This window comes from Halichondria panicea, chromosome 5 (assembly GCF_963675165.1).
Source record: "Halichondria panicea chromosome 5, odHalPani1.1, whole genome shotgun sequence".
In the NCBI taxonomy this organism is placed as follows: Eukaryota; Metazoa; Porifera; class Demospongiae; order Suberitida; family Halichondriidae; genus Halichondria; species Halichondria panicea.
Window position 1 is genome coordinate 4731378 of NC_087381.1, and position 26037 is coordinate 4757414.

Consider the following 26037-nt stretch of genomic DNA (forward strand, 5'->3'; position numbering starts at 1 on the left):
AAAAATAAAAATGTCACTTATTGTCAGCTGTAAGACTAAGTTTTGTGCAAAATCTCACCTTTGGCCAAAGAAGTGGCTCTCTCCCAGCAGATATGTCTGCTTAAGCCTTTGAACTACCTACTACACTAAGAATTAAGAGCTAAAAGGAAGGTTTAGAACACCGTTTTTAGAACTAAAAAAGATCAGTAGCTGCACAAAATTTTTACACACAAAACATATTAAAAATCGTGGGCGTGGCTGCGTTTTAGCTGATTCAGCAATAATTGAAGGTCCCAGTCCTTAATATACCTGAGTGTGCATACAATGTGTTGATACGTCTGTACATAAAAGTTTTTAGTATGGTGGCTGCGTTACACCTATACATCTATGGATATTTGTACAAGGCGTGTGCACTCATCTTTCTGTATATCTACTAGTTTTTGTTTAGCAGTATCTATCAGCTCTCACTCTCTCCTTTGCAGCAAAATGAGCAAAGAAGACGAATATGACTTTCTGTTTAAGGGTAAGTACTTTCTAGAGTGTACGTTATAGAAGAGGTAAATACTTTGCAATGTGCTTTGATTGTTTCACAAGAAAGGGGTGTCCATGCACAATTAATAGTGCATACTGATCGTCTTAAATGGCGGCCTGTAGCCAAACAGTGGGAGCAAACCTTTGTCAAAGGCATATAGTCAGTAGTCTGTGAGATAAGTATTATATTAAAGACAGAATTCAATCACAGAAAGTAGTATCTATAACAAGCAGTCTAAAAAGAGTTATCGTTGGTTTGTGGCTTACCAGGACCTCAACAAAGAAGAAGATTCTGCCAGGATCTAAGGTTCAAAATGGATTCTCTTACACGTGGTATTGAGCGCACATTACATCCAGGAATAAGGGGTGTGTCTGCAAGTTCACAAAAATTAATAATGGCTACTAAAATAGCTAGCTTCTTTAGCAGCTCTTTCTGACTTTTGTAGCTAACAAAAAGCTAGCGCTTTAGTGGAAGGCTAATTCCTAAGTTGAATAGAAAGTTTGTGCGAACAAATGATATGCTATGAAAGATTATGAAAAGACTGCAACAGCCTTCAATATGAGTCAAACTAAGCTTTAGTTTGCTAATCCACGAATCAAAATCCAAGAGATCGTGGCTAGAAGCCTACATTGTATATAAAAGCTGTTAGTTTTCGTGGCTAGAAGCCTATAAGAGCTGTTAGTTTTCGTCGCATTGCAACCGTTGAGCTATAGTTACAGCTGGAACAGACACACACACAAAATGCAGTCAGCTTTACTGTATTCCTTGTGCCGCTACGCCTCGAGGCATAATAATAATATGTCTTGTAATCCTGACCAATGAAGTGGTCTGAGGCAGCTGAAAAAAAAACACCGAAGATTTTGGCGTTAAGTTTTGTTGACTGCGTATACGCAGTCAACAAAACTTGATATAGCTTCCAGGTTGTCTTGTCTTTCTGACCAGTATTCGACACCTGCATGAAGACTCACTGGAGGGCGACTTGAAGAGATCTTGTTCATAGAAACCTTACAGCAAAAAAGTATCCTTGTCACTGCTCTACAGTCGCCTTATTAGCCTAAAAAACAGCTAGGAATGGCCGTATCTTTGTTGCAACTCAGTCTCTTGGGAAAAACTTTTCGAGCGGCCCTGCCCTTTTATTCGTATAATAAGAAACAGCTGACTATACGGTAAACTAAAGGAGGGTTTCCTGGGGCTATAGTAATTGACGCAGAGTGACCATTGCCAGATGAGAGCTCCATTTATTAGCTGAACTGCATTAAACTCCCACGGAAATTTGAGCGTGGGTGGAACATCAACAGTTATACCGTAACCTTAAGGTTACGGTATACTAATTGCTCATGAATAATTTATAAGATATTTATTTTCTTTATTTCTCATCACTACATTATTTTTGTAACTAGCAATGATTATCAATGAAAAGAGAACATGAAACAATGCTAGCTATTATTGTAGCTAAAAGTATCTATGTCTTATAATCCAATGAAGTGGTCTGAGGTCAGCTGGAAAAAACTGAAAATTTTAGCGTCAAGTTTTGTTGACTGCATAGCTTCCAGGTTGTCTTTCTGACCAGTATTCGATGCCTAAAGACTTACTGGAGGGCGACTCGAAGAGATCTTGTTCATAGAGACCTTACAGCAAAAAATATATCCTTGTTACTACTCTATAGTCGCCATATTAGCCTACAAAAACAGCTAGAAATGGCCGTAACTTTGTTTCAACTTACTCTCTTGGGAAAAACTCTTCGAGTCGCCCTGCCCCTTTATTCGTATAATAAGAAACAGCAGACTATACGGTAAGGAGGGGTTTCCTGATGCTTAGAATTGACGCCAAGTGACCATTGCCAGATGAGAGCCATTTTACTAGTGTACTGCATTGAACACCTACGCAAATTTGAGCATGGGTGGAACAGTATACCGTAACCTTAAGTGAGGTCACTTCCTTGGCAATATTAGTATGCATTTATGTAGTGCATGCTGCATGATAGATAAATGGAGTGTTGGGTCAAGTGTCTCTTCTTTCTAGCGGAATATATGACTTAAAGGCATTCAGTAGTAACAGCTCTGAGGCACGCCCTCTTTTTGTGTGTTGTCGTGAATATCAGCCACTGAACACATGCAAAAGCACACTCAGTATAGTAGTAGCCTCTGGACAATTTTATCGAAGTGCCCTGATTTCAGGGGTTGATTCATAATTATGCTTCTATATTGATGTGTGACTTCGTTGAGTGTCCTGATTGTAAGAGGTGTCCTTACTTCTTCACGGAGTCCACATTTAGTGTTTCCACTGTGTATGTCTGCTGCCCTCCCCCTCACACACACACAGTTGTGTTAATCGGTGATTCTGGTGTGGGCAAGTCCAACCTCCTCTCACGATTTACTCGCAATGAATTCAATCTGGAATCCAAGTTGACCATCGGCCTAGATTTTGCCATCAGGAGTATTCAAGTGGACACTAAGACCATCAAAGCTCAGATCTGGGACACAGGTACTCTATTGTCAGTGTATTGTCATGTGTACATGTGCTTTGCAGCTCACTTGGAAGTTTGGGGGAAAATAGTCAATTGCAAAAAAAGTACTCGAACTGGGTCGATCTATACATGTATAATTATAGTCTATATAGTAGCAAAGGAGAGATTTAATTACTTGTACTCGTACATGTTACTCTGCATGTGTGTGTTATATAGTATATTCTTTGTTCCTCCTCCCTACAGCTGGTCGAGAGCGATACAGAGCAGGGATAAGCGCGTAAGTCATGAGTGCGTAACCATAGACTCTTGTTAGGAAATTCCTCTACTGCCTATATACTAGAAACAATGTTTAACACCAAATTTGTCACAAGCTAACAAACTTGTATAGGAAAGTCTATTTGCTATATACACACGATCTGTACTGTAAATTTTATTGTAAGTAAGCTACTAACAATGCCGTGCAATACACGTTGTACACGATTGTAGGTCTTCCCTGTATGATTTACACTTTTCTGACTGTTTTGATTAGTTGAGTCAATCAGTTTGTATTTGTAGGGGAAAATGAAACTATATACTAGCTACAATGTATTACAGAGGCGGATCCAGGGCCTTTCAGTCACGCTGCATGATTGTGGCTTTACTATACCAGCTAGCTATTTATCAGTTTTTGTAGCTATTGTAATTTGATTCAATGATTGTACCTGTTGTTTTGATGTATCAACTGCCAAAGGATTGTTCAAAGTCAATGGTTAGCCTAGGCTAGCTAGTTGACCGTTCGTGGCAGCTAGCTAGCTCTACGCAAGTTATTATGGGACTTCCCCTGGCTGAAAATGGGCTAGTCTTACTGCACACCGTGTGACCGAAAGTGGGTTGTATTGGAGGGAGTTGGGAATACATACAACTGCATGGGGTAAACAAATCCAAGATATCCAGCGGTACAAGTAGCTTGTACTGAAGCAATTACAAGCTGTTATACAAACCCATATATAATTTTATATTTTACAACTGAGTATAGTAGTCAACACTTTTGGATCTCTGCTGTGTACCACTTTGACCTTAGCTAATTAAGGTCACTATTGGATTTTTCGAAACTTCTCTTACAGCTAGACTACTCAATCTTCGAGCCTAGTTTTTAGTGTCTGTAAGCTTAAAGCATTTTACGGGGGGGGGGGTCACGTTTTATTTTTGCTAATTTTACTCAGAAGCAGAGATACAAGTACAAGTCAGTGCTCTTGTACTGGCCTCGATACCATGAGCAGCTTTTTTCGAGGTCAACACACAAAATCCCCCCTGCAAAATAATGTTTAAGGCACTATAAAACCTAGGCTTGAAGTAAGAAAAGTTTGAAGAAATTTACTTAGCTAAAGTCAAGTGATTCCGGCCTCTTCTGCTGTGTATATATAGGTATTGTGCTTGTGCTTGTACTTGACAATTAAACCCCATTTACAACACTCTTTAATCTCTTTAGGTCACCTACATGTATATGTATCAAACTAAAAAAACATTTGCAATGTGAACGCTGCTAGGATTACCAGGAAAAGAAAAAGCGAAGAAACAAGAAATTCGGCGAGTGCATAACTCCAATCCGTTACAACTTCATTCACATGTGCTGTTTCAATTTTTTGTTCGTTTTGTGCTTTTCCTGGCCAATCCTTCAGTAATTTTTATCATATAATTATAGTGAATTTTTTGCAAGCTATATAATGTTTGTGATGTTTTCCCTTACAAGTGTTGGATGTGTGGGTGATTGTGAATTCAGTGATTCGCGGTTCATTTTTACCCAACTTGTATTTTGATTCTAAAATCATTATTAACAGTAGGCCACTCGTCTGTACATGTTCATGGCGTTGTAACGGATTGGAGTTATGCACTCGCCGAATTTCTTGTTTCTTCGCTTTTTCGCGCTTTTCTTTTCCTGGAAATCCTAGCAACGTTCACATTGCAAATGTTTTTTTAGTTTGATTCCCTTTCTTTTTCAGTACAGCAGAATTTTTATACTCTTCAATAATGAAATGTGAAATGCCTAAGAGGAATGTCAAGAAGAGAAGAGAAGACAGGCCATGCAGACTGGAATATATATATATATGAACACAATTCTTTTTACATTGTTCATTTTATCTATGCATGTTAAATATAGCCTCGAGACCAGCCGTTCCTTATCTGAAAGAACGCCTGGTCAAGTTAGCACTCGTCCAGCTGAGTCAGCGTTTTATAGCATCATAATGATATTCATGGGTAATACACCTTGGGCGGACCTTTGTGGGCAATTACCGGTCCAAGAAATTCCTGGACCGCTGGACGAGTGCTACATTGGAACTTGACCAGGCGTTCTTTCAGATAACGAACGGCTGGTCTCGAGGCTATGTTAAATACTAGAGTGTATACTTCAAAGTGCAAAAGCATGGAGGCCTATGGTAGATCTAGCCAGTAGCATACCTGAGTTGAGAATGGAGAGAAGTTGGAGAAAAGGACTAGGGACTGTTTGTGTACCGATCGATGTCTGTCACAGCCGGTTAACCAGCCACGCCCATCTCATAAGTTGCCATGTGCATTGCTGTGGCAGTCATTTAAAGATGGCAGAATTGCGTAGGTAAGAAAAGTGGAGCCTGAGAGGTCATCTGCCTCTTGGAAGCGGACGCAATTCTGAGAAAAATGCCCATGGTCCGGGTTCTAGCCGACTAGAGGCTGTATCTAGAATCTTCTGAACATGTCTGTACAAGGAGGAAATGCTTTCCAAGAAACTTACTTACTTACTTACTTACTAACTTACTTAGTCAGTCAGACGAAACGCGGTGAAATATGAAAATAGTGCAATTTTTCAAATATCAATAGTAATGCATGAGAATATTCATTGACTATAATTTCACATATTTAGACAGATAAAAGGCTAACTAAGCTATCTGTCAACTCAGTTTATTGCTGTGGCCCTTCCCTGCAGAAATAGAGCAGTCTAAACACAAGTCAAAATTTGTGCAATAATTGAAAACACACAACTGCATCGTCAATCCTATGTACAACCTACTGGTTGTACTAATATTGCTTGCCACAATTTTTATGCTGCGCATGCGCAAGCAAGGTATTGCTAACATTCATGATTTTCTTACAACCGTGTGTGTGTGCGTGCATGTGTAGACTGCTACAGCTGCTCAAAGATCAATGAAGTGTGAGTACTAATTATAAGAGTTTCTATAGGCTTCTATATAGTCATGTTTTCTCGGATTTTAATTCGTGGATTTGCAAAATAATGCTTCATTCTCGAGTTATGCCTAGTTTTGCTTACTTGGAGAGCCATTGCAGCCTTTTAAAGAGTGCGTAGAAAAACTTGTCCACAAGCATGGAGTGTTGCTACTCTACTTAGTAGTTAATATAATTTATACTTATCTAGAGCTGCATGCACTATAGAACGCTATAGCTATATGGGTAGCTGCAAGAGGGAGAAGAGAGCTGCAAGGCTCTGCTGATGTAGCTATTCAAAACTATTGCTATAATAGCTAGTACCGTATATATATATGCTTGATCAGAAGCCGCGGCTGCTAAATGTTTCATTTTACTGGAAGAGGAGGCTACAATTCGAGAGAGGCCACTGTTCAAGAGCGGCGTTTATTAGCTCCAGCTAATTCAACAACTTTTAATTTGTCATCAAAAGTTAATTTCACCTGCATAAACTTGAACTCTGCCATGGTCTTTGTGAAGCACTAACAAGCTGCTATCTGTACCTAGTAGCTATATACGTACATATATAGCTATAGCTGCTAGTATTAATAATTTGCTTTGGCTGAAACGCTAGAGTCAAAGTTCACTGAGGCTACTATTTGAGAGCGGCTATACTCATTTTGCTAGTAAGGGGCTACTATTTAAGTGCAGCCTTTATATAAGAGCGGCCTCTGATTGAGCATATACGGTATATATATAGCTTTAGCTTTGACACCTCCATTGAGGCATCAGCATGCACCCACCCGCAAGCGAGGTATACGGTGTATATGTTTGTGCATGTGTGTAGACTGCTACATGCAGCTGCTCAAGGATCAATGAAGTGCAAGTAAGAGTTTCTATAGACTTCTATATAGTCATGTTTTCTTGGATTTTAATTTGTGGATTTGCAAAATAATGCTTAGTTCTCGAGTTATGCCTACTTGGAATACTGTTGCAGCAGAATACGTAGCAAATCTTGTCCATGCATGGAGTGTTGCTACTCCACTTATAGTAGTTAGCTCTGCACTGGCTGCAAGAGTGAGAAAAGAGCTGCAAAGCTCTGCATTCACTATAATTTTAAGACTTAGACTTTTGGCATCGATCGTTTTTAACAACAATCATGGTCGATCACTATCTACTCTTTGTGTTTATAAGCTATTAGCAATAGCTAGTAGCTTTATGTTGTGTTGCTTTGACACCTCCACTGAGGCATCAGCACCCCGCAGTGTTTTCATTGTTATAGTAGTTTTGTTTAAAAGAGATGGTCCTTAAAGTTACGGTAAACCGTTTGCTAACATTCATGATTTTCTTACAATGACAGGGTTTCATCTAGGATTAAAAGTTTGGGGGGGAACGTTTACGCACGCCGCAAAATGTTTGGCCACTCCCACATTTGTTGACCACACCCCTATTACATGCTAGTGCATCACAGTAGATCTAGTTACATATAGCACATCATAGACAGCTACTAATGTGATATTATACAAACATTTTGGGGGGGAAGGTTCACCCCAGTCCCCCACTAGATAAAACCCTGAATGATTTGTGTGAAGCCATGATAGAAGTTTGAAGCACATAATATACATATTGGTACATGTATCATTCTATATGACAAGTATCATGCAGTCTTCAAAACATCTTTCAGTATATTAGAAGCTCTGAGCGATCATCAAGTTTACTAGAAACAACACAAACTATAGTAGTTATTTTAAAACAATTCTAGCTCTGTGTTCTTGCTCGTATATGATGCTTCTTACCATTCTGGAGGGCGGCTCGAAGCGTTTTTTATTTCCAGGCCAAGAAACAAAATGCTCTATACTTAAAATGGCGATCAGAGCCAAGTAGCATTTTTCAAAAAATTGCTTCCAGCCTTGCATAATTATAGTGAAGTTATACATTATAGACTGTACCTAAGCAATATATCTAGTAGTCTACTGTGTTTCAGCTGGACTTCCAGCTTATTCTAGCAGCTCACAATCACCCTGATTATGGATCAATAATGCAATGTGACAAAAACTTACAGTTGCCATAGGCTTCTCTTGGATTTTGATTCGTGCATGGATTTGCAAACTAAAAAGCTTTTTTTAATTTCAGTGAACGCTGTTGCAGTCTTTTCAGAATCTTTCGTATAGCATCATCTGTTTGTACTATTATCTTATGAGTTATATTGCACTAAAGCGCTATAGCTTTTTGTTAGCTACAAGAGTCAGAAAAGAGCTGTATACTGCTATATATAGAGTTTAGCAGCCATTGCGAACTTTATATATTGTGGATAGAACCCCTTTTTTCTGCGCATACGCATTCAATCCACGTGTGTGAGATCCTGAGACAGAATACAATTTCCCAGATAAGCCACGAAACACTATACAATGCTACCATGTCAGTGCTTGTATTTATTTCCGGACATCAGAAACTTATAGTTACGTGTCCGCCCAAAATTGCACGTGGGCAGCTGAAATGTCAGGAGTGTAGCTGTATGTGTAGCTATATATGGACTGTGCAAAGTGGATTACTATAGCTACATGTGATAGAGAGCTTGGCACAGCTCTGTGGCTGAAGTACGACAAGTAAGATCGTGACCACGTAGCATCCATAAATTATTCTATATGCATGTACTACTTTCGATGAAAAGATAAGAGGCTCAAGAAACTACGACGCCTTCATCATATTATGCTCTATACTAACCTACGTACATCAAGCTTCAGGGATCATGCAGGACTGATATGCATCAACAAGCGATGATTCTTTTCAAGAAGAGCCAGGGCAGTCAAGTTACTGATATAATAGGCCTTTTCATTTAAGAGCATGAGGTATTTAATTAGGGTCTGTGACATCATAATTACTACCTGTTTTACTTCCGTAGTAAAAATGTGCTGAGCTGGCATGCTGTTTACTATGAAGTCAATGTAAATCTTTGCGTTTTTGCATCCTCTGCATTATTCTGCAATAAGCGCTATTATTCTAAATAAAGGAAGTTTGTGAAATATTGAAATAAAAGCTACACAATGGTTTTTGTCCCAGAGAGTGATTGTCAACTGTCAATGAGCTAGCTAGCCTTGAAGATACCTACTATATACACAGTAAGTGCAGTATAGAGCAGCAGTAGTAAATCTAGAAGACAAACTACTGCTCAAGGATGATGAAACGCAACAACTACATTATAGGCATCTGCAGAATTAGGCAGATGTGGTGTTCCATCATGTCCATCTTGAGCATTTATATAGTTTGCAGATCTAAAGATCTAAGAGGCAACTAATGCTCAAGGATGCATGATGGAACAAAACATCTATTCTGCAGATGCCTACTGGGTGTTCCACCATCCTTGAGCAGTAGTTTACGGTAGTTTTAAGAGGAAGTTCCAAATCACTTACCTGATCTGTAGCTGCTGGTGCAGCTGACTTTTGGCATCGATTGTTTTTTTAATAACAATCATATATAGAAGATTACCTTTTGTGAAGATGGCACCCATTTGTGAGCTGGAAGAGAGACACATGCAGTGTCAACCTCGGGTTTGGCTACAAAAACGATCAGGCATGTGCTTCCTTTGTTAGTTTCATAGCCCAGGAACAAAGAGAGCTGTTAGCTGATGTACTAGTTTGCAAAGGCATAGATTTTTCACCATTCAACTTGATGGTACTGACTGCATGCATGAATATAGAGGAAGAGGCTTTTAGTTTTGTACTTCAACCCCCACGGTAAAGATTGGCCATGTTCAAGACACATTTTCTGACAGTATAAGACATCTAAACAGTGGCAATGCAACTGTTTTGTTTGAGTGCTTCACGAGAGTCCTAGGACATATGCATGGGCGGGCATTGCTGACTGTATGGGAACGCAAACTGATCAGTGTTGGCTGTGACGGAGCAAACGTAAGCTTATAGGAGCTCAAGGCTTGAAAGGCTACGTTCAAGAGTCAGTAACTTAGGGTTTTTTGTGCCTGCCATGGCTCACCGTCTAGAGCTTGCACTCAAAGACACTCTCAAGGACTCTTAATTGACGAGATGTTGCTACTATCTGTACCATAAATCCCCCAAATAGTGTCGTGAACTAGATGCTGTCGTAGAGTCACTAAAACTGTGTTTTGAGCCAATTGAAATGCCTATAATATTATTCCAGGAAATCGACCAATGAATACGTGCTTGCGGAACGAGGTTTGTCATCCGCAAGGCAGCATGCAATGAATAGATTTATAGATCTATATATATGGTGCCTTTCTTAGTCACCTATATATAGCTATAATATTTATGACGTAACCTTTCCCCGCTGAAACTAGCCAGCTAATTAGTTGCTATTGCATGCTGATTCAGTAAGCTAAATAGCCACGTGCAAAATTAATTTGTTGATTGTAAAGTAGCTATGCCCTCTAATCGTCACTCATTTAGCTGTCTAACAGCCTAAGAGACAAGTTTATGGCAAGTCCATTGAACTGGAGAAAGATCACTAAACACTACCATGACTCGACTGTTGTGAATCTGAGCAAAACAAGCACATCTACAACCAGTCCTGATGAAGATGAGTCAACCATTTCACTAGGATGGTTCAATGACTAAACTTTCACTTGTGCATATTAATAATTAGACTATTATAGACTGTCATAATATTTTATCAGAATGAATGTCAATGGGCTATAACCAATAATGCATGGCAGATGGTATCAGACCCTAGATTTTCCTCATTATAGTCGGGCCTTGCGACAGTCATGGCAGAACAAGAAACTACAATGACAGAGCATTTTGGTTATGGTCTGACATAAGTCAGTTCCTGTCAGATTTCTTATAATCCACACTGCATATATAGTGTCTTCACTATAATTATGTCACTTTGTGCCTTATAAAAACAACTGCATGCTTATTAGGGAAGTGGTTAGTTGCTAGGTAACAATGATGATGTCAAGATACCCCTGGGGTCTGCACTATATAATTATGGTTCACGATAATTATTTGGATTTTTAAAAATATATTTATTTTTATTCTGTATTTTGTTACAACGGGGAAAAGCTTAAATCAGCAGACAAAGCAGAAATTGAAGGGGTACACTCTGAAGTGGCGTGGCAGTAATTGGATGATTCTGTTTTACAACCTGCTTGTAGAATTCTGCAATATGACTAGGTTTGTGTTGATGCTATTAAGGCTATTTTGAAAACCATTGAGAAGCTCAAGACAACCATGCACGTTTGAAGAACTGCCAACGTCAAGGTTACAACACTCTTGTGATAAAACAACTTATTAGGGAGCTAAGCTTATAAAGTACGAAAAAGGTGTTTTTTACCCTATATAAACACTCTAAGCGAAAGCAAAACATAGCGAGAGGCATTAGCACAGCGCAGCTTGCAGCACTCGTTACTATACATTATAAGGGAATTTGTGTGCATGTATTGAATTGATTGAAGATTGGAAATACCCACCACTTTGAAAGTGTTAGGCATCACTGTTCATGTATGTTACTCTGTACTTGTATCTTGCTCCACTTACATTACGCGTACATGCAGCATAACCATGCATGCATAAGATAAAGGAGAGCTAGAGATTGGAAACGATGTACATTACAATAGCCCTCTCTCTCCTATATATCACTGTGCAGGTTTTACTCTGTAATATATACCGTATTTTCTTGATTAAACGCTCGGGCGTTTGTTTCATATCGAAGTCTGTAGAGGGGGCGTTTATTCGAATGGGCGTTTATTGTTGAGTCTACTCCAAACTCTTTTTCTTTCTTTTTTTCTTGCACAGCAGTTATTTATGCTCTTTTTGGCTGCTGCCACAGCTTTCAGCCTAACTTAAGTCATAGGAGTGGCGTTCTCCCTCTGTGTTGGTATCTCTCTCTCTCTGCCATCATAAAAAGTATCTATATTCTATGCTGCTATGCTTGCAACTGGTTCCACGTGCTAATTCAGCTCCACCCACAGTGCCACGCCCATACATGGGCGTTTATTTAAGATAGGCGTTTATTGACAAAGACAGAGCTTTTACCATGGGCGTTTAATCAAGTAAATACGGTACATGTATCCAACTACAACCTTACATTTGCTACAACCCCCCTCTCCCTTACAGTTTCTACGGAGGTGCCGTGGGTGCTCTTCTGGTCTACGATATTGCCCAACGCTTGACATACGAGAACATTGAACGGTGGTTGAAGGAGCTGAGAGATCATGCGGACTCTAAGATTGTCATTATGTTAGTGGGTAACAAATGTGACTTGAGACATCTCAGAGTAGTGCCCATAGAGGAGGCCAAGGCGTACGCAGGTGGGTGTGTGTGTGTGCATATGATGTGCATGTGGGGGCCCGTTTGTGTGAGGTGTGTACATGGGGGCCAACCTTTGACATATACGGTCAGGGTTTCATCCAGGATTTTAAGTTTGGGGAGGAAGTTTGAAAAGAAACCGCGCACGATAGCGTGAAAATTGTTGAGGCCACGCCCACTTCCAATCACCATACCTCCTATATTGTTGGTTGTTGGTGCCTATTAGTGATGTACTCCGGCAACTCCGTGTAACTTGGTATGCTGGTTTGAAATTGTGGACCGTATCAAAACATATAGAAACTATACATGTACTAAACAAAAACAATGGATAGATTTGTGGTAAGACTACAGGTGATGACCAATCATCCTCTAGCAAAGCTATACATGTAGCAAAAGACTGTGTCTATTTTGGTTATAGTACCCCCCCCCCCTCTCTCCCTCTCCCTTTCTCCCTCTTCTCCTATCTTCCCCCTACTAGATGAAACCCTGACGGTAACATAATTGATACCCAAATTAATAAATGACAATTTTATCTGTGTACAACCCTATAATTATATGAAGCTATAGTATACCTTTATAATATGTGGTTGGGTATTCAGTTATGACCACCATAATTATGCCTCGGGTATATGGTAATGTGTGCGTGCGTCGACTGTTTCAGCTGCTCAAGGATCAATAAAGTGCAAGTAAGAGTTTCTACAGGCTTCTAGTCATGTTTTCTTGGCTTGGTATTTGTGGATTTACAAAATAAAGCTTCGTTCTCGAGTTACGCCTACTTGAAATGTCATTGCAGCCTTTTCAGAAGAGTGCGTATTTAGCAAAACTTGTTCACCGAGTGTTGCTACTCTGCTTAGTATAGTTAGTTCTGCACTAGACCGCTAGCTATTGGTAGCTGCAAGAGTGAGAACAACAATCATCGTCGATCATTACCTACGCTTTGAGTTTCCCAAACAAAATTAAAAATGTTCATCATGATAATTATAATTATCATGATGAACATTTTTAATTTTGATATTAGTAGCTTTATGTTATGTAGCTTTGGCACCTCCACCGAGGCACCAGCACCCGCGGTACTTTCATTATAATTGTATACCGTGCATGCATGTATGGACTTAGCCTCAATCCCAGCCCCTCTCACTAGAAGGCCTGGTATCCACCATTTGCGCGTGGGTAGATTCAATAGTAAATATGTTAGTAAAACTATTAGTGTCAAGAGAGAGAAATTGCCATCACAACTCTAGGCTCATACAAGGAGCATTGATCTTACTGAGATGGCATCAAACAAGCGCCTGGAAGCAAGTATATAGACTTGCCAGAGCTAGCCGGTAGGTATACTGACAGAAAAACGCCCACCACCGTCTACCACATGCAGTACCAAAGAAGACAAAACCTGACTTTTCAACACTTGGAGAGAGCAAGAGCAGAAGAGAAGTAGAAGCCATCACAACAAAACTAGTCACTAAAGTCTATAATTATTTGTGTTGTGTTTGACCTTGTCATACTGCAATTCAAAGTTTCATATACCATTGGAATCCTCATTAAAAAGCGCTTCTATATGCTGTAGAGCTGGTAAGCTCCAACCAGCTAAAAGTTAGCATTTTCCATGTGGAAGTCCCAGGCATACTTGTCCACCACATAAAGCATAAATGAAGCCATAATTGACCACATAACTTCTGGGGTCGAACTCAACACAAATAGACTTTAGTCTAGGCCATAAATGTTGTAAGTATCTGTGTTATTTTATTAAAACTGCTATGATTTTGTGCAATGACATCATTGTAAAATATACACTAAGATATCTCGACCCCCCAAGTTTTGGGGCGATTGGACGCAGCCAAGCCGTCTTTCTTAATTGAGAACGGCCTGGACTATGACCACCATATAATCAGGGGTGGATCCAGGGGGTGGTTTTAAGGGGCTAAAGCCCCCTTTTTGAAAAAAACTTGTTAGTCTGAGGTTACAACAATTTTGCCACCAACCTTGTTACTTATATGCCTCATTTGAGGATGCTACTAGCTATATAGCCAGTATATAAAGGATCTATATAGGCTATAGCTAGACCGATATAGCTATACATGATATCAGGAGTATAGGCCTTCATTCTCTGCACTTTAAAGTAGATTTACAGTATTAAAATGGCTGTCATTTATTACTGGCTCACAAATTCAACAAAAATTATATATGTTATTATGCCTGTGTGGGTGTGTTTGGGTGTGTGTGTGTGTGTGTGTGGGTGTGTGTTTGGGTGTGTGGGTGTGTGTGTGTGTGTGTGTGTGGATGTGTGGGTGTGTGTGGGTGTGTGTGCATGTGTGTGTGTGTGTGTGTGGTCAGGCTGATATATACAGCTGCTCAAGGATCAATGAAGTGGCAAGTAAGAGTTTCTACAGGTTTCTAGTCATGTTCTCTTGGATTTTAATTCGTGGATTTGCAAAATAAAGCTTCGTTCGAGTTATGCCTACTTGGAATGCCATTGCAGCCTTTTCAGAAGAGTGCGTAGCAAAACTTGTTCACCGAGTGTTGCTACTCTAATTAGTACTTATATAACTCTGCATAACAACAGTCATCGTCGATCATTATACCCACTCTTTGTGATTCTGGATTCTGCATGCAGCAAGCCAAATGTTTAATAATCGTGATCAATGTGTGTATAAAAGCTACCTATATATTAGTAGGTTATGTAGCTTTGGCACCTCCACCGAGGCATCAGCTTCATCGGTGCTTTCATTATCTAAGCACAACCCAATATATATATATAATTATACTCACAAAAACGTGAAAAATTGCTAGGATTGGCCGGGGGGAAACACCAAAGAAACAAAAAAGCGGTCATTGCCAACAGTATATAGCTCCAATCCGTTAAAACGTCATTAACATTTTTTCGGTAGTTGTTTTTTTGTGGTTTTCCCGGCCAATCGTAGCATTGCATGGGGATGTTCATTTCCCTATACATGCCGCATATAATTAGTACCGTACCCTCGCGAAAATAAGCCCATCTTGAATAAATGCTCATCCCCTCTTTTACTTCGAAGTTCTTGCACAAAGGTATTTCGACATGATTATATGCCCACCCAGAATGAAGAGTTTGAGCTTGTGCACAGTAGCTAAATGCCACATGTTCATCTATTATGAAGAAAGAAAAATTTTAGTTTAGACTATAAATTATACTCCTTGCTGGACCAAGATCAGACATATAACTTTCCCTGTGCATGTGGATCTGTTTGCCCTTGAAGATGTATATGCAGGGAACAACTATAGCAGAGAATGCATGGGAACAATTAACACAAAGCTGAGAACCAATTTTGCAGGTTACCTTGCCTTGGTTTGCTGAAACAAAGTACCTGATAGCTCTGCATGTAGGAGTATGACCTACAACTTTGTCCATCCTTCGGGAAATTCCTGCTGCTACATCTGACAAGCAACGAATAGAGTCAGTGTCCACTTCTTGATGTTCATTCTTATCATGCTTAATCATACTCATGCATGCTATAACATTGTTGTTATCAATGAAATGTTCATGCTGAAATTATATTGATAAAGAATTGTCATAGAGCTAAGTATAGCCTCGGCTTGAGGCCGCGGGTGGGCGTATATTCTAATGACAATTCGCTGTTCGCGATTAATCGCCCAGTCCCCTAATAAGCCTAACTTCTTGCAGAAAAAGGTGGGCGTATTTTTGCGAGGGTGGGGTATATACATGCATTTGACAATATTTGTGGGACATAATGATCATTGACCGTGCATTTTGTGCAAGGTATACATGCAATTATGAGTTTTAGGCATATAATTATATACACATCCATAATAAAAATAAATACATGTAATTGTTGACATGCGTATCCGTATGATATATAGCCAGTGCATATAGCATGCTTGTCAGAGAAAGGGAGCTAGAGCTGAACAGTGTGAAGAAAAGCAACACCTCAGGCTCTGGAAAAGCCAGTGATTTTTAGGCGCAAGGTTTCTTAACCACGCCTATCTATTATTAATTTTGGCCACAACATAATTGCTGAGTCATTAAGATGGCGGAATTGTCTAGGTAAGAGAAGTAGAGACTGAGAGGTCATCTGCCTCGTGGAAGCAATCGCAAATCTGAAGAAGCGCTTTGTAATCCAGGTTGTAGTCGTTTGGAAACCCTGTGCAGAATGTCCTGGAGAGGGCTGTACTTGGAGTAAATGCTGGGCAAGAAACTTACTTACTCACTCACTTACTTACTTACTTAGTCAGTCAGACAACGAGCGGTGAAACGTCGAAATAGTGCAATTTTTAAAATGACAATATTTATACATTTAAAACGTTCATGGATTATGAAATGAGAGATACAAAGAGAGAAAAGGCTAAATAAACTATCTGTCTATTCAGTTTCTTGATGTGGCCTTTCCCTGCAGAGATAGAACAGTTTGAACACGAGTCAAAATAAGTGAAATATTGCTAAACACGGGCAAACCCACTGCCAATCCTATGTAAAACCTACTGGTTTTACTAATATACTGGCACCGCTTTAACAATATAAAGCTAGACATTAGTCTGTCTGTGGTTGAGTATTCAGTTATGACCGTTATGACCACCATAATTGTACCATGTTACTGTATGGACATGTACAATGTAAATGCAATTGAATGTTCATAACTTAGTGCCTCTGCTCTCGTAGTAGTCTAGTGCATTTTAACAAAAAGCCCGATTGTGCAATTAGACAAGAATGCATGGGCAATACATGTACCACATTCTAAGGAGGTTCGGGGGAGTTCTTATACATGCATTATACCAAGAGTTCATTAGGAAGAATACGCAACTCCAATAGACTGTACACAAAAAGCATTCCTCCAATCTTACGTCACAGATACTGGCTGTTGTAACCGCGCACTAGCAGGAAAGGCAATTAGTAACTATGTTATTCATTGCCTTTCCTACTGGCAGTTGTAAATGAATAACATAGTGATAATTATCACAATCATCACTATGTTATTCATTGCAAATTTGATTTCACAGTTTATACAACAGCATGTGGTTGCTACATAAGGTTGGAGAAACGCCCCTATAGTTTTAAGTGGAGTTGCGTACTCTTCCTAATGAACTCTTGATACTGTATACCTTTATTACAAACATGCATAATAATTGCTGATATTCCATACCACTAGGATGTAATTTCTTCCAATCCATATATTATTGACAACATTATTCCCTCTGCAGAAAAGAACAGACTGTTCTTCATGGAGACCTCAGCTTTAGACTCAACCAACGTAGAGGATGCCTTCCAGAATATGCTAACATTGGGTAATGAAATTCAGATATACAAATGTGAAATATGACTATAGTAATTATATCAGGGTTTAATATTTGGGGGGGGGGTTTGGGCGTGTGTAGACTGCTACAGCTGCTCAAGAATCAATGAAGTGCAGGTAAGAGTTAATAATTATAGGCTTCTAGCCATGTTTTCTTGGATTTTAATTCGTGGATTTCCAGCTTCGTTCTCGAGTTATGCCTAGCAGCCTTTTCAGAAGAGTATGTAGCAAAAGTTTTTCACCGAATGTTGCTACTCTACTTAGTAGTTAGCTCTGCACTAGAACGCTAGCTATTGGTAGTTGTAAGAGTGAGAAGAGAGCTGCAAGACTCTGCTGACTTGCAGCCATTAATTTTAGACTTTTGGGTAGCAATTTTTATTCTGTACGTAGCCTGCTAGCTGTTTCTTTTGTGGGCAAGTTAGCTCTGCACTAGAACGCTAGCTATTGGTAGTTGTAAGAGTGAGAAGAGAGCTGCAAGGCTCTGCTGACTTGCAGCCATTAATTTTATACTTAAACTTTTGGGTAGCAATTTTTTTCTGTACGTAGCCTGCTAGCTGTTTCTTTTGTGGGCAAGCTGACTTGCACGAAATTTTTCCCCACGAAAATACAGGCGTGGCTCACCGTAACACATGCAATGTAGTGCAAGTAATGAAGTTAAAAACGAAATTTGTACTCACGAAAATCACCGTTTTCCAGTTGAACGAATTTTTTACCTCACGAAAATTATCCGCTATATACGGTACATTGTTACAGTACGTGCATGTTTATGCGTGCATGTTCTTTCCATTATAATAGAGTCAGCAATCAATGTTCAGGCCAATCAATTCGGGCAAAATATCTCCTGATAATAATTATATCCGCGAAATATCTCCTCTATAAGCATGTGTAATAATCCATTACTATAGAAACCCCCACAGCTAAAATAGAAATTTACTAGAATTACAGGATTTATGCATGCGCACACTACCGTATTACTAGAATGTTTTACGAGAATCAAACATTTGCGAATTTTGCGAGGGTTGATCAATTCGCAACAATAAAATCCGCAAAACCTAAATTATTACTAGTAAATACACGCGATCCTTGCCAGAACGCAATAGTTAGATCGCAAAGGGTCAAATTTTTTGCTGATTTGGCTCATTCGCGAAGGTTTTTCACCCGCAAAATATTCTAGTAATACGGTAAATACTCACCGATTATTGATTGCTATATACACATCCCCAAACTTGTTCTAATATCTCGAAAAGTAAGAGGCCAATTGAAAAATGTTGAAGTGCCACATGTATCAAGTTGCAGCTGTCCCCTGTTAGCTAGAGTTATATTAGACAGTTGATTATTGATTGTTTGATCGAAGTTAATATATTGTTTCGGTTTGAGCGTTTATGCAGCTCTGTTTTGCACTGGATTATTTTCCAGAAAGTTGTTGTTTAACTCTTGGCCTTTGTCTGTGGGAGGACCACTTTATTCATGGTAGAGGAGTAAATGCGCAATTATATAGCTAGCCAATCACATAGGATATATAACACTCATACTATATGGTTGCTAGGGATTTATGGCAACGTAAACCACACCTCGCCCTCGGGGCTACGCCCTTGTGCTTGGTAGGTTTACTGCCATAAATCCCTAGAACCATTGTATATACTATAACATAATTATGTACGTATAATTATGTAGTGGGTAATTTTTCAACGGTATAGTCGAGTATATACTGTGTTTTAATTCTATTCCTATAATTATTTCAGCCCTCAATTCATATAAGTCTGAGCAAGCTCTTAATGAAGCCATGAAGTTTGGATTTGTTCGTCTGAATACTACTAATATCTTATTTTTTGGAATGGCTGGCACTGGTAAAACCTCCACTAAGCATCTCCTTCTGGGACTGCCTCCTCCTGAAGATCAAAATAGTACTCCATTAGCTACCACAGCTGAAAAGATACGACAAATTCGTGACACTACAAAGCTGAAAATGGAAGCTCAAGAAGATCCCTCTAGAACATGGAAACCAGTAACTAGTGATGACCTACAACGCATTGTTGCTGATGCTATTAAATCTTATGTAACTAGCCCACTGACAGATTCTAACCCTAAAGCATCTGCTACCCCACAAGAACTCAGCATTGCTCTGAAGCAACTTGAACCTAGCAATGAATTCAGTGCGCCAGTTGATGCGAGAGCAACTGAACTACCAGTAGCTGAAGCAAAAATAACACATAGTAAGCAAGAAGGAAAATTTCTTAACACTGTTTCGAATGTAATGGCAAATATTCAGCGATTTTCTGATCCTGATCATACTGCTGTTCAAGAAAAGTTTGGATCGCATTGGATCTATATAATTGATAGCGGTGGGCAACCACATTTTCATAATCTACTGCCACTCTTCATGCCCAAGATTTCTGTAGCGTTGTACATTCTTCGTCTGTCTGACTGCCTAGATGATCATCCGCTAGTTGAATACTACAAGGACAATAAGACAGTTAATGAAAGTTTCAAGTCACATCTCTCAGTTCTGGATAACTTCAAGTATCTCGTGCAGTCAATTCAATCTCACAGTGAAAACTGCAAGCTGGTATGCATTGGTACTCACAAAGACCATCAATCTGAATGCAAGGAAACATTATCCGACAAGAATAAAACGTTATTGAACTTTGCGGAGAAAGACTGCATTAAGAAGTTGACTATGTTTTTCAATTTGGGTCGGACGAAAGAGATCATATTTCCTGTGGATAGCAAACACTGTGATTCTGACAGTAAGAAAGTGGCAAATACAATTCGTGAATATATTCACAAACTGTCTCAAGAGCTGAATATTGAAATCCTGGTCCCTTTTTGGTGGTTTATTTTGGAACTTGTTGTCGAGAAAGTTTCCAACGATCAAAACAGAAAGGTTTTAAGCAAGACTGAATGTGTAAAAATTGCAAAAGCATTACATAATTTTCACGAAGATGCACTTTGTGAAGCTTTAAAATTCTTCCATGAGCATCACATATTTCACTATTATCCTGCCATTCTACCAAATGTGGTATTCTGTGATACTCAAGTGCTACTCGATAAAGTAACAGAGCTTGTCGAGTATGCTGCATATGTGCGAGGAAGTAACACTCCAATACATGGGTTAGGAGACTGGTTAAAATTTACTGATAAAGGAATTATTACGATTGAATTTTTATCTGATAAGAATTTTGAAAAATACTACGTCGATGGACTTTTTGCACCCATTGATCTTATTGAAATATTCAAGCACTTGCTGATAGCCACACCATTTCGTTTATTCTCAGGGAAAGATAAGCGTTTCTATATGCCATCACTTCTATCATTGCTTCCACCAACTCAAATCAATGACAAACGAGCTGATTTGCTTAAAACTGGTTTAATTCCACTCGTTTTACACTTCAAAAAAAACTGGCAGTGCTGTGGAGTGTTTTGCTGTCTCCAAGTGTACCTGATTAAAGAATGTAAATGGGAAATTGAAATAGAAGATCACCAGCCGAGTAGAAACTTTGTACAATTGATTCATCGTGAGGAAGATTGCTTTATCACGCTAATTGACGGGTTTTCGTTCCTCGAAATTCATTCCAGTAATAATCGAAAGGAAATGTTGTCTTTGATATATGCAAATATCCACTCTGGTCTTCGATCTGCTTACAAAGCCCTGAAATACACGTATGAGGATCCTGAAGATGCATTTTTGTGTCCCCATGAATTGCCCGAATCTCAATCAACTGAAACAAGCTATCAAGTACCCCACCACCCAGCTCGTGTTCTGGCTCAAGGAAATGTTATGAGGTGTACACATTACAAAAAGATGACGTATAATTTGGAAAATGGCCATAAAGATTGGCTCTCTGCTTGTTTTAAACTGGAAGGTGAGACCAGCTTGTAAATATTGGACCCATTACAGTATATATACTATAGGTCTTTCAGAATCATGCTATAGCTTAGAATTTTGTTAACTTATATTGACTAATTATACCTCCTAATCGATAATTATTATGCCTCGAGGCGTAGGCACAGGCGCAGGAGGGATACGATAGGGCTGACTGTGTGTCTGTTCCAGCTCAACGGTTGCAATGCGACGAAAACTAACAGCTTCTACAGGCTTCTAGCCACGTTCTCTTGGATTTTGATTCGTGGATTAGCAAAACTAAAGCTTCTTTTTCAAGTTATGGCTAGTTTGACTCACATTGAAGGCTATTGCAGTCTCTTCAGAATCTTTCGTAGCATCATCTGTTCACACAAACTTTCTATTCAACTTATAAGTTAGCCTTGCACTAAAGCGCTAGCTTTTTGTTAGCTACAACAGTAGGAAAAGAGCTGTAAAGCAGCTAGCTATTTAGTAGCCATTTTTGAACTTCAGAGGAGGTAACAACACTTTTACTCTTATCTACTCTTGATTAACATGTATATATAAGTCAGACAGTTATAGATAGATTATTTCATACACTTTCTTCTCATTTTTTTAACAGACCTCATGCATGCTTGCATGTTATAGATACTACTTTCTGTCTTACAATTCTCATAGACTATAATATGCCTTTGAAAAATGTATGAAATTCAATATTATTCGTTCCTTGTCAACAATTACAAATGCGAACATTTATAATACCGTAATCTACCGAGATTACGCCCACCCTAATTGCATGCTACAAAGCAGATATATAGTAGCGGTCAAAATAAAGTAACCGTTCCGTTTATGTAGTACGTCCGCAGTACGTTCGAAGCGTTTCCGTTTTGACACCGTATCAAAAGCGTTTAATTTACCGTACCGTTGCTAATTACCGTTGCACGTTGCAAGTACGTTTTGCAGAGAAGTTTTAGAAAACGAACAAAGAGACAATCCTAGTCATCTCGAGTATTGTAGCTAGTCTAGCTACTTAGCTATGCTATGGCTATGTCTAGCTGTAAGTCTAGCTCTAGATCTACAACAAAGACATAAAACGCACCATTCACAAGTTCTTTACCTTCTCATCAAAAAGGATGTCTGCAGTGTCCTTTCTCTGTTCTACAAGGCTAGCTAGCTAGCTATAATATCTAACAGCTAACTGCTGCAAAAGTTCTAGCTAGCTAGCTGCGTGCAGAGCTGCATGGGTGTGGCCGAAGGAACAATTTAACAACGGTTGATTAGAAAAAAAACGCACCGGTACATAGCGTATCTTGAGCGTCTTTTTAGCGTTTATTTTGCAACGTATACCAGCGTACTATACGGACGTACTACGTAAACGGAACGGGTACTTTTTTTTACCGCTACTGTACAGGTGGGATGGGCTTAATTTCGAAAACAGTAGGTGGTAGTTTTGTCTCGAAATTAAGCCCACCCAGGTGTTTGCCTCGAAATTAAGCCCACTCATTAAGAAACTATTCTTCTCTGTCTGCGTCTGAGGCCTGCCAGCTCTTGATATACAATGAATACATCAACATACAACAACGGTAAATGCATGGGTAAAGTATATAGTTATAGCTGTAAAGAGTCAAGATTCTGCATCAGAAGGTTGTTCCTTGTCACTGTCAGAGTCTTCAACAGAGATTCATAGAAGATTGTCCTTGTCTCTTATACTTGCTAATAGGATCTAGCTATAATCTAGCTATATTCAGAGCTAACCAGCGTACACAATAAACTGCTAAACCTTTTCTTGACAACTTGCTCACTGACAAATGCATCACTTCCTGGTGGACGAATTTTCGAGGCAAATTAGCCTATGCAGGAACTTTCACTCAAAAGTGGGGGTGGGCGTAATTTCGGACGTGGGCGTAATCTCGGTAGAGTACGGTAATACAATTGCCTCTTCTATGACGCTAATACTTTTGGAGCGAAAGTAAATCATGGCGAGAGGTATTAGCACAGCGCCAGCTTGATCACTCGTTACAAGTATCTATTCCTATACTGCATACGTAATACAGATCCTCTAGCCTCAGGCCAGCGCAAAATATTATTGCCATCAGATAAAGAAATTGAAACTCAGTCAAGGCGTCCGAAAAATGATGTCACTGTACAAGGTATGATCTATCGTACAGTTGAGACAGAGGATCCAGCACAACATTTATTTGTGCTAACTATTGTCAAGACGGTTTGTGTGTAGACACTATTACTCTATTATTATACTTCTTTATATACAACTGCTTTTTTGTTCTTTTGTTGTATCTTGCAGGTTTGTGTGGTCTAACTAGTGTTTGTATATAGTTTTGTGTATATAGCATTATTGTGTACAATTATACAGAATCATCATCAGAGAAGGATACAAACAATGGAAAAAGTGCACACCAGCCGATTGTTCTCACTGGAGCGGATATTCACATAATTTGTGAGAGTCTAAAAACTGCCAGCTATAATTGGTTCAAATTGGGATTTGCTCTCGGAGTAAACTATTACGAATTGAAAAATATCGAAAGTCGATACGAAGATAACGATCGTCGCCTAATGGAGATGGTAGCCAAGCGTCTTGAAGTCACTGATCCAGAGCATCTGATGACATGGCCTTACATATGTGAATGTCTAAGGAGGCCTACTGTTGAGCGTAACGATGTAGCCAAGGAAATTGAAAAGAGGACAGCAACTGCAGTTGCTCATAGTTCCACCAATTAATGTTGTTATGAGAACTTGACAAGGTTCAAATGTTTGTAATCTAATTGTAGTCTGTTGAATAAAATGTAGCTTTGGTTGATTGTGCTGCACTTATGTTTTCATACAGATACAGATATACTGCATGGAGTTATAATTATACTTGGGACGAATAAAGAGTTCAAGTAAAGAAGCATGCAAGAATTACAAGTAAAGAACTAACTCTATGTTGACAACGTTGTCTAAGAAATAATGAACTATAACTACTTGGCTCTGCGTGTTTGTGTGCATCCATATGTTTGTATGACTAATTTTCAGCTTTGTAATTAGTGACCCTTTACCATTTTCTTGGGTACGGGATCGAACCAGATCGATCTATCGCCTCTAGAGCTAGCTAGAGGCGCTAGGCTAGGCGTGCTCATGAGCTGTACAACCATGCAGTCCAGTATTAGTGGTGGTGGCTATAGCCTACAGATGGAGGGAGCTGGACAATGCTAGGGTGAGTAGATTAGTATTGTCAGTTTCTCAGTATAGAGCTGGCTCTCTGCAGCGCGCGTACTACTCCCTAGCTTGTAGTGTGTGGTCGTTTATTGCCTATTGATACTAATAAAGAGTGGCCAGGTAGGGGCAGATTTTAAGCAAAACAGCATTAAGATGAAGTGTATATACTCAGATTTATTCAATAGTATATACAGTGGTTTTCCAATAGCTATACCTTTGCAGGCTATACTCCAAGAGCACTGCAACCATATAATGTATAGTGCATGGTTACCTGTCTGTGTTATTTTAGTCCACCCACACAACACACAACTCAAAGAGTATATACTCTACTTGCACAGCATTATCATTCCTTCTACTCATTTATGCTTGCATATAGCCTCGATTCCAGGCCGCAGGGAAAGGCTCAGATATATACTCAGATAAACACTGTTTACTTCATTTATAATGATGTCATTGAAAAAAGAAATCTAGTCCAAGTTGTATTAATGGCTGCTACCTTCTCTTCTGCTCTCGCGTATGCATTATCCTGTGTTGGAAAACCAGGTCTAGTCTTGAAAGACAAGCAGCTGGAGGCGTTGAAGTGTCTGTACGCTGGTGTTTATGTGGGTACCGTACCGACCAGCTATGGCAAGTCCATCTGCTTTCCAGACTCTCCCTTTCTTGATTGATGTGAAGCTAGCTTGACAGGACCAGTGCACCTCTCTCTGAAAAAGTGTTGTGATGGTGATTTCTCCTCTTGTTTCTCTGAGTGAAGCCATCTTCAAAGTGTTGTCACTGAATCACTTCAGTTAGACGAAATATGAGGAGAGTTGACGTATAGCTACTGTACAACTGCATGGAAAATTTGGGCGAATGCATGCAATGCAATACTATATACCGTGACGTTGTGTCCACCAGAAATTTTTAATTTGGCAGTTTTAAATTTGGCAATCTTCGATAAATCGCCAAATTAGGGTAGCTATCAGAGAATGCTATCCGATGGGCTAGAAACCTTCAATCGAACTTTCTATCTACTTCCTTCAATCCACTTCCATTCGTTGTGATGTCATAGTTTTACTGAGCATATACGATGTTATCCAAAGCCCCCAGATACCGGGGATATTAGCGCATGCGCAAGCAGTCGACAGTGGCGTATCCAGCTAGGGGCTCAGGGTGCTCAAGCACCCCCCTAAGCTTAACATTAATTACTGGAACTTACTGGATAGCTGGGAGCTGAGCCTGAGCTTGCACTGCTAGAGTTCGCAGAAGAGCTTTTATTGGAGACCACACCTCCAAGTTTCCTAGCTGGGCAT

The 26037-nt window shown here is 39.4% G+C and overlaps 1 protein-coding gene across 3 annotated transcripts; it reads left to right on the forward strand.

Annotated features, from left to right (window-relative positions):
- The first annotated feature begins 459 nt into the window (after positions 1-459).
- Positions 460-24582, forward strand: LOC135335908 (uncharacterized). 3 transcript variants are annotated; one of them, XM_064531596.1, is made up of 9 exons: positions 466-502; positions 2834-2995; positions 3222-3255; positions 12221-12414; positions 17600-17683; positions 19434-21554; positions 23587-23682; positions 23904-24291; positions 24375-24582. In XM_064531596.1, the coding sequence occupies exons 1-8, from the start codon at positions 466-468 to the stop codon at positions 24266-24268; spliced, it is 3093 nt and encodes a 1030-aa protein (XP_064387666.1). In that variant the 3' UTR covers positions 24269-24291; positions 24375-24582. The 3 variants fall into 3 exon arrangements, with proteins under 3 accessions (XP_064387668.1, XP_064387666.1, XP_064387667.1); XM_064531598.1 differs by having other exon boundaries at positions 460-502; positions 23904-24582; XM_064531597.1 differs by lacking the exon at positions 23587-23682 and having other exon boundaries at positions 23904-24582.
- The last annotated feature ends 1455 nt before the right edge of the window (positions 24583-26037 follow it).

Coding starts and splice junctions, on each gene's coding strand:
- LOC135335908 (XM_064531598.1), top strand. CDS start 466: ATGAGCAAAGAAGACGAATATGACTTTCTGTTTAAGG. Junction 12,415..17,599: donor GGAGGCCAAGGCGTACGCAG/GTGGGTGTGTGT, acceptor TTCCCTCTGCAG/AAAAGAACAGACTGTTCTTC. Junction 21,555..23,586: donor TGCTTGTTTTAAACTGGAAG/GTGAGACCAGCT, acceptor TACGTAATACAG/ATCCTCTAGCCTCAGGCCAG.